This window comes from Macrobrachium rosenbergii, chromosome 23, assembly GCF_040412425.1.
Source record: "Macrobrachium rosenbergii isolate ZJJX-2024 chromosome 23, ASM4041242v1, whole genome shotgun sequence".
Classification (NCBI taxonomy): Eukaryota; Metazoa; Arthropoda; class Malacostraca; order Decapoda; family Palaemonidae; genus Macrobrachium; species Macrobrachium rosenbergii.
Window position 1 is genome coordinate 53,070,087 of NC_089763.1, and position 10,000 is coordinate 53,080,086.

Consider the following 10,000-nt stretch of genomic DNA (forward strand, 5'->3'; position numbering starts at 1 on the left):
TTCTCCAACCAGTGATTAAGAAGATTAAGGAGAAATTGTCAACTGGAGGGACATAACAGCTGACCTCTGGATCTCTGTATAAATACCACTTTTATGTAACTCTTATCACATTCATTACCTGCCTGAAGAGAGAGACAGTTGTTCTCTGAAATATAGCAGTAACTTTCTACATTTTGGTATTTTTATGGTCTCCTTTTATTAGATGGAATTCTATTTTAACAGAAAATATTTCACAGTCATATATATATATACATATATATATATATATATATATATATATATATATATATATATATATATATATATATATATATATATATATATATATATATATATATATATATATAAATTGCTGGAATGGATCTCTTAATAGACAAAGTCTTTGTGTGAATATCACGATGAATATGATTCTTGTAAGTCAAACATTTTGGAAATAGATTCCTTGGTACTGAAAGTTATGTGCTGCTGCATGCGTGAACGCGCGCATATCAGTATTTGTTAATATAATCTTTCAAACAAGTTCATAAGTTTGTGAAGTACAATACATACCAACTGTCTGCTTGTATTAGATTCGCTACAAAGAAGTCTTGCTTAACGGATTATACGATGCATTCTGATGCTGATGAATGGACTTTGCGCCGTTTCATAAGCGCATGTGATATTGCTGATATTTAAAAAGAGAGATAGCGAACAACGTAGCAATTTTTAAAACACTGTTCCATCGTTTGTGTTACTGCTGTTCTTAAGTGTACATACAGCAGTTCCCCTGTAGAAGAACTCGTGTATTTTACATAGAAATCAAACTCCAAGAAAGGTCTTGCTTGGAAAAAAGTTGCCATGTCAAAGACATATCGTAGGGTTGATGGATGCAGATAAGAATACCTCACCACCAAGGAATAGCTGGGAAACGAAAAGAATTTTGACTTAGTTGCTGTTTGGTAACATTATGATAGCCATATAGATGGAATTAAAACTAAGCCAAGTTGACTGTGTTCTGTTACAGTGATTAACATATTTGCCCTCATCATTACAAGCATCATTTCCATCAACAATATCATTATCCGTGATGTAATAGTATGCCAGAAAGACAACCTTAAGACGCTTTTCCCTCAACCACAGCGACTCCTTGGAACTTCTGTGTGCTACAATGAAGCATCAAATCATATCCAGGGCATTTTATGGTTGGCTGGCTCACTGTCGTCACCTCAGAACCGTCCGGACCCATTTAGCTGGCTTAGTCCTGCCATCGGCCTCCACTCCTCCTCACACGCCGGGTAATTCATGCTCAAGTTTTCTTTTTATTTTTTATTGTCAATCTGATATCATTTCTTCTTTATTTCTTAATAACCTCTGTAATAATTTCTACCTCCGTCCCTTTTTTTATCTTCATAGACATTGTCTTAAAGTGGCTCATTTGTATAACTTTATCTATGACTTTGGTGAGAGAGGCGTCATTGTCAGTGTGAAGTCTGCGTTACAATCTGGAAAACCTTAACTCTGAATTTCTTATAAGTTTTTATCATGATTTAATATTTTTTTATAATATTGAAATGGAAAAACCATTAAATTAACCTGAGCTTAATGCATGCCATACCTGACTCCTTATACTTTTCAAGCATGAATTTAAAGTATCCTTTTTTCGCATAAAAATGCCTTAAGTAGAGGTGATGATAAGCAATTCCACATGCTTTTCCCATCTTCAACTTGGCATCCATTCAGCGTGGGAGGAAGGGGTGACAGAAGAGGTTTGGGAAGCCCTGCACACGGACAGTCGCCTCTCGAAGCAGGAAGAGCTGCTGGCTAGAGTCTACCTGGGAGGTGTTGCACCTCAAATTAGAAAGGAGGTGAGATCAGCAATTCTGATAATGTCAATGTGATTGCTCTTGCTGTCACTAGTGTTAATAAGGGTATGATTACTTCTGATGCAGCCGAAACCTAAGAAGATGTCGACATCATTGCTATAGCACTCCATCTTGCACATATGATAGAATGATTGATTAACTTGGGGTTGTAATGAGTTAATAACATCCTGTATAGTAGCGACATATTACGGACACAGTGACACATCCATATACGTACACTATTAAGTAACACAGGATTATGGTTGACATATTTTAAGCCATCCTTTAAATAATGTTTTCATTCCATCCGTCTTCTCGATAAGGATTCTTTTATATTTGTTAATATCAGGGTGCTGCTTCACCTATATGCCTATCATGCTTTTCATTTAACCAATCTCAACTGTTCTACTTGCAGGTATGGCCATATTTACTGGGTCATTATAACTTTGGCTTCTCAGCTGAAGAAAGGGAAGAGCACGACAAAAGGTAGGTTTTTATGTATACATACATACATACATATATATATATATATATATATATATATATATATATATATATATATATATATATATATATGCATATGTATGTACATGTATATATACTGTATATAAGAGAGAGAGAGAGAGAGAGAGAGAGAGAGAGAGAGAGAGAGAGAGAGAGAGAGAGAATCTTGTTACGCTTTTAAGAGTTTTCATACTGACAAAGGAATCCTATTGCATATATCCTGTATGTGCTGAGTATTCTCAAAAGCATTCCTGCAATAGTGGTGCCTCGGTGATCCGGTGTGATATCCATTTCTGTACCTTCGTGGGCGTTATGCAAATGAGGTCACAGATTAAATTAATGTCCGAGCGAAGGGTCGGCCTTTTCCTGTGATGCGTATTTCAGAATAGTATAAAAACAGACGAAAAAATTCGATATGCATAAAATTGAGTTGAATTCTGGATCTCATAGAATAATTACAACATGTAATGCTGTTCACGGTAGTCTGAAAAGAAACCCGTAATTAAGAAAGCGTATTTTGTGGTTCACGAAGAAAGGAATGCACAGCACATCGCCATTGCCAGATTACTGATCAAATAATTCTAGGTCTCATTTTGATGAACGAGCACTTTATTTTGTATAAGATATTAATGAAACGAGACCGGTAACTGTAATAGTTATTTATCTTGAGGGGTAATAAACTATGAAATTGATTGCATGATTAGAAATAAAAAATAACAAACAAAATTTTGAAATGTTGCTGAAATCTTGTAAGTAAGCATTACAAGAAAGTCACTCATATAGATTTCATCAGGATTTTATAATTTAGTTGTTTATATCATTTTTCATTTCCATGCAAAATATGAATAAAGTGTGACCGATATTTGCCTGTTTATTCTGGTTTGTAACCACACAGAAAGGATGACATTTTGGAAAAAAAAAATATGATACCTTTTTAATCATGTTTATAGATTGGACTATCATTTGAATAACGGAAAATGAAACAAAAATCTCATGCAGTAGAAATATGAGCCGTGGTAATCATGCACATTTTGAGGGCTTTTGAATTTTATCTGATGTCTCATCAGTTGACTGAATTGATAGAGAATTTTTCATCTGCATAGCTTTTTTAAATAATTTTCTGAATATATCATCCAGAAATGCAGGAAATTATGTGTAAAATACTCTTGCGTTCGTTTTCAGGTTATTGGAGTGATTTGAATTGAATTGTGGTAAAAATAATGCCATATAACGTAAATATAATTATTCTATCGAAAAATAATCAGGAATTAGAGTTACAGTTGTGATGAATATAGTCCAGTATAGCATTACATGAATTCAAAACATAAAAGAAAGCCTGAGTCATGAGTGTAGTCAACTCAAGTCCTTACCTAGCCAAGCCGCAGAAAACATGAAATGTGTGAAAGGAAAAAGCGTTGGGCTTCTTCCTGAATGAAACGATAACCTTTGTGTGTCTTGAAGGAAGTAATATTGTAAGTTTCATGGAAAATTGTTAGCTGGAAAAGTTTCTCTAGAAACTGCTCTATTCTGCAGAGCGGGTGGTATGAGGTTGCTGTTTTGTATTCAAGGTTATTGATTGTTAATTTACATACATTAGTCAGTTTTCGCAAATTTTTAATGCCTCTCTTCAGATTATAAAGCTTATGTTAGCTTAATTATAAAATAATGTCTTATTGAAAGATATTCTCTCTATCATTCTTTGTCCAAGTATAGCAGTTATTGTCTCACACGAAAGAAGAAGATTCAAGCGGTTTTTAGTTTATTGTCAGCACACAGTTTATTTGATTTCAAGAAAGTGAACCACCCTTTGTGCCGTTAACGAATCGGGAACCTTGAAAACGTGAATGCGTGGTTTGAGGTCGCTCTTTTACTCATTGCTTGGCATAGCAAAGTATGATTGTCAATAGCATTTATGCTGATTTTCTTTGAATTCCCCCTTTCATCATGTCTTAATTACTATTTCTTGAACTTTCCCAGGTTCGACAGACTTACGAAACGACGATGTCCGAGTGGCTAGCAGTGGAGGCGATCGTGCGGCAGCGAGACAAAGAAATCATGGCCCTGAACATGGCGAAACTTTCCTCTGAGTCACAAAATGGCGAAATTCCGTTGGTTGGACGCGACAGATCACTTAGTAACGAGGTATTTTATAACGGAATTCATTTCCTTGGGCCATCGGTGTAAGTTTGGCTTTTTTCGTGCGTGGACTGCCAGGTGATGCTCTGTGTTGTGGAACCGTCATTTCCTGGAACGGTTTCCAGGTTCTGCATATCACTGCAAGAATTGAAGTCAGGACATCTGGACATTTCAAAGCCTCGCTCTTGACGTAGAGGATTCATCTTGCATTTCCCGTTGTGCACCTTTGTTGAATGCTGGATTGTTATGTGACCTTAGGTTAATCCGGAAGACGTTTTTCTCAGTTAGTCGAAATTGTTTTAATCGCGTATGAGATTTTAAGTATATTATTGGCCGAAAAATGTGAGGTTCATGCTTTATTTTTGAAGGCTTGATGGTTATTGTTGGTGTATAAACTAAGATACATATTCATCATCAGTGTCCTTAGTTGATAGATGCAAGCGTTTATTTTTTAAGTATGGACGAAAATTATTCTTGCATGAGCATAATGGTGCTTCTTTCATTTGAAGGAGTAACTTTCGCCTGGTTTTCTTATATTATGTTATGAATTATCTTTCTTTCAACATTAACCTTTTTAAAAGATCACTTACACCTGTTTTAGTGATAATTTGATATATGTGTGCATGTGTGTATATAGATACAGTAATATGTGTATTTATGCTTGTGTGTGAGAGAGAGCGCGAAAGAGAAACTAAACTGGTTTCGAAACAAATTCTGCAGGGAACGCAGAGGAGAGAGAAAATGTCTGTGATATCTATAGTCTTTGCTTTCATTAAACACCGGGAATTTTTCTTCATTATCGATAGTAAAAGTTTATTTATAATAACAACTTGCAAAGGATAGTTAATTCATATCAAAATTTTCTCTAATCAGAGTTTTGAAGCAGTTGAAGTTCTAATGCATTGTTATACACTTATCAAAAACAGATATAATTGAAAATTAGGCTTCGTATAAAACAAAGCAACGTTGTCAAAAGGGGGACTAACAGAATACATTATAAGGAAATCAGAGAGAAAAAGAGTTTGGAAGACTGTCCCTGGGCTGCTTGCCAGGCCTAAGTGCACTATTCGTCCTAAGTGCGCTATTCTCATTGAGGAAGAAAAAATCATTCCATGTACCAGTAACAAAGCTTAGAAGAAAAGTAAGCGGCAGGACAAAGAGGATCTTTTATCAGAAGTGTTTTGGGAATGGGTGTTCTTATTTTACAAAAATGTCAAAACAAACCCCTCTTCCATCATGCATGCTTATAGATACAGGTGTAAAGATATCATACCATCCCAACCTAAAGTGTAAATCCTAAATGCAGGAACACCATATAACAAGAATTGCTATAAGGTTAGAGCCACAGTGATTTACTTTTTATTTATTTTAGGAGTCCTTGTCGGGAGTCTAAAAATGTACTATGATTTCTGTAGATTCCCCTTCGAACCTTGCAAGTCTTCATTTATAATAATAGTGATGAAGAGCAGTTAGGTTTTTTAAAGATGAGGATGAAAAAAAAGACCCTTATCTTGTATTTTAATTATTGGTCTCTCATTAGAAATACACTTGAAACCCTTAAGGCGTCCGAGGACTACTCTCCGCAATGTTAGCAGAAATGGAAGTCAATTAAATTTGTACAAAGACAGCTGCTTTCTCCCCGGTTCCTGCTGGAGTTTCTGATGACGTGACCATTCTGATTATTGAGGTTATGCTTCTCATCTGCTGCTCAATAGGTGGTGGTCATTCTTGGGGCGCGTCACCGAAGTCAGGTTCTTGGCATTCCATCAACCCAGGGAATAAGTCTGGGTTATTCTCTTCCCTTATGAATCTACAGAATTTAGGCTCTAAAACATGGGGTTAGTTTCAAGCTGACGTTCGCATCAAGGTGTGGAGGACCCCCTCCACTAACCTGCCGCACTACATTTTTTAAATCTGAAAACTACTACCACGCCCCTCTAGTTAGGTAACTACCAGTTTACAAAACGGGCACCGTGTTGACTACTAGCCCATTGGGGATGACCGTAAAAAAAAGAAAAACAATTACTATGAACATAAAAAGGCGATATATATATATACTATAAACAAATATATATATATATATATATATACACACACACACACACACACACACACACACACACACACAAACAAAAGGCAGCAAATATTCCGGTCGGCACAAATTGGGAATCAGGCCGCGGTAGTCGTGTTCAGTTTACCCTACATTTTAGTTTTCTGTGAAAGGAAATTATTGTGCCAGCTTTGTCTGTCCGTCCTCACTTTTCTGTCCGCACTTTTTCTGCCCGCCCTCAGCTCTTAAAAGCTACTGAGGTTAGAGGGCTTGTAGCCTCAGTAGTTTCCATTTTATTTAAGGTTAAAGTTAGCCATAATCGTGCTTCTGGCAACGATATAGGATAGGCCACCACAAGGCCGTAGTTAAAGTTTCATGGGCTGCAGCTCATACAGCATTATACTGAGACCACTGAAAGATAGATCTATTTTCGGCGTCCTTGATTATATGCTGTAGCGGCTGTACAGAAAACTCGATTGCGCCGAAGAAACTTCCGGGCATATTTTACTTGTTTTGCTTTGTATATTAGTTTTATTGTGATAGGCAGAATTGATTATTTTCACTCTCTTCGTTAGCCATTTTCTTTTTACTCACTTAGAATAGTAAATGTGCTTTTATGACAATATACCAGAACTTCATATTCAAGAGAAGGATTTTACCTTAACCCCAATAATGATAATAATAATAATAATAATAATAATAATAATAATAATAATAATAATAATAATAATAATAAATAGATAAATAAAATTATTTATCACTAGACTACCTACACATTAGTTGAAGTGGTTATTAATTTCCATCTGTGTTATTTGAAATCAATGTGATGTACAAATATCGTCACAAGTCATGCACTAAATTCATGTACAAGAAGCACAGCCATTTTTCTTTCTAATTTTTTATTAGTTCAGGAATACATAGCAACTTAGTGGGTTCATTTCCTAATTCCTTACAACGGAGAAAGAGAGAGGGAAAGAGGTACAGATTGACATCGTAAAGAGATACTGTGGTTTTTGTAATGTTATGGATTTTATTGATTTTTTTTATTAGAAGACTATGAGAAGTCCAGCTTTGGTGAAAGCTAAGTACGTGATTAAGTAATTGCTGATAATTAGTCATCAATGTGGTCAGTTTACTCGAACAAACTGGGGTTTCAGATCAGTGTGTTTGCATAACATTCTACTTCTTTAGCCCTCATGTAACTTCCTAAATTCCTCGTCTTAGTGTTAGTGAAATTCTGCAACGTTTGTACCCTGCGTGGGCCAAAATTCGTGATCCTGTCATAGCGTTGACGTAAAGGAAGCAAGCAAAATTATATTTAATTCTTCCCATTTTTGTCAGTTTCGGTATTTTGCACAGTGCAGGAAATTTCGTAGAATATACAATGACATAATTTTTGCTTTTTCATATTGGGGTCTTTAATGATATCAGGTTCGAGTTTTTTCGGACTTTTATTTCCTGTTTTCTTATCCTATGCTCCCATGGTCTGAAATAATATGTGATGAGTCCAGATATGCATCGTTTGTTATCTAACGGTAAAACGGTATTGTCTCTACTGACTAATAAAAGAAAGTCAGAAAACTGAACGCTAGAGGGGCAGTCTGACTTATTAAAACTAAGGCTAGGGTGTAGATTTCCTTTTTTTTTATCTCTTTGACAGAACTTACATTAGCTGATGTCTCGAATTCTACCGATATTTTATTTGCCCGTAGTACTCTCCACCATTTGGGTTAATTTTTCACTGTAAATGGTAGCCTTTTGAAATTGGCCATATTCTTTAAAGGCTGCATGTTTCTCTGATTGGCCAAATTCACTCTCCAGTTGCTCGGTCAAATAATTTTTTATGTATGCCGTAAAGGAAGCATGCTGATATAACTCACAGTTTGGTTGATTGTTGTACCTGTAAGCCAGGTTTTACAGCTTTTACTTCCCTATCTCTCTCTTCAAATTATTCATATACATTTGATTGGAAAATTAATTCACTACTGTATGAGTATTCTTTTCCTTTCGTTCAAATGTCATGATGCTTGTTAAGGAGATATGACGTAGTTCATAGACGTAAACCCGTCTCTTCATTGTTTTGTTTCTCTGGCGTAAAATAATTCTGTCACCTCAGCCAATTTTGATCGATATTTCGTTATCAGTACATCCATATTTTGAGCGAATTCTGTCCCTGCTTCTGTTTCCCCTGATTTCTTGAACTTCGACCTTTCTAATGGTCGAGCTTCCTCTGGGTTAGGACCCATCCGTTTTATTTTTCAGTGTCTATTTCGCACTTTTCGGTGCAACTGGTCAACGTAATGACATCCTTCTCGGCCCGCCCCCATAAATTCTACACGAAATAACAAAAAAACATCAACAATAATCAGATTTCTTGTCGGTAGCGTGGAAAACTTTAATTTTGTTTTCGTTACCGGTGACCTTGAGATCTTACAGCAATTTACCCATAAAATTTGGGTACGTGTCATTTTAGTCATGAACAAAGGTAACGTGATTTAAATTTTCAGGTCTTACCAAAACTATTTTTTTTTAGAGAGAAGGTTAAATATGTCTCTTAATTTTGATTGAAAAGTAACGTATTTGAGTACACAGTATGAAGCTAATACAGAAACTTTTATAATTGCGTTTATTTCCAAATTAGTCCATTGGAATTTCACATCTTCATTTCTCTTGATATATGCCATTTTGATACCAAATCAGTCATTTAATTCATCTTGAAAATACTGTAACTCTGTTGCCTATTTGTGTTCCTTTCACCAGACTGAAAATGTATTGTATTGGTTTTCCCTCCCTTCCCCTTCCCTTTGCAGATGGATAACTCGACCTCCTTGTCACAGGTCTTCGAACCGGACACCCTAAGCATCGGTTCCATTGACAATCCGGGGACCGTCCAGGAAGAGGACGAAGAACCAGACTTGGACGAATTGGACCACGTCGAAAACAATGCCGCGGATAATAATTACATATCAAATCATTTAGAAGAGGAGCAAAATGGTTCCGAACCTCTGGGGAACTGCAATGACGAGATCTTCTCAGACGAGCTGAACGGAAGAGAGACCAGCCTTAAGGAGTCCACGAGACAGGAGAGCAAGGAGGGAGACTCGGCCGAGGTTGCCAGCCCTGTGAGCATCCACATCAAATTTTGTCTTGATTCAAAAGAAACGGATTTTGATGACTAAAGAATATCCAAGATAATGAAGCTCTAAAATCCAGAATTTTACTTTTACGTCTTAATTCTCCAAGTTTGACCATTCATTTATACATGACGTTTTGAATTTTCAAGTTCAAGTTCGATGGTGACCCCTGATATTCGGTTTCGGTGATACATGACGTCTGAACCGTCACATTCATTTTCCAGACTTGTGTGGTGACGCCAGATGAAGGAGTTGAAGAAGGGAATGACGATGATGCTGACCTTGAAGATGCTGCCAATGGAGAGTGTAAGTAAAAGAGGCTCTCCATGTTGATG

General features: G+C 36.3%; 1 protein-coding gene across 3 annotated transcripts in view; it reads left to right on the forward strand.

Annotated features, from left to right (window-relative positions):
* LOC136851632 (small G protein signaling modulator 1-like) overlaps positions 1–10,000 on the forward strand; it is a 535,265-nt gene that overhangs the window by 498,986 nt on the left and 26,279 nt on the right. For 2 of the 3 annotated variants that reach the window (XM_067126025.1, XM_067126027.1), the window contains 6 exons: positions 1,120–1,274; positions 1,663–1,844; positions 2,257–2,326; positions 4,321–4,487; positions 9,342–9,653; positions 9,890–9,971. In XM_067126025.1, coding sequence (XP_066982126.1) covers positions 1,120–1,274; positions 1,663–1,844; positions 2,257–2,326; positions 4,321–4,487; positions 9,342–9,653; positions 9,890–9,971 — 968 coding nt within the window. The remainder of the gene's footprint in view (positions 1–1,119; positions 1,275–1,662; positions 1,845–2,256; positions 2,327–4,320; positions 4,488–9,341; positions 9,654–9,889; positions 9,972–10,000) is intronic. The other variant, XM_067126026.1, reaches the window with a different exon arrangement.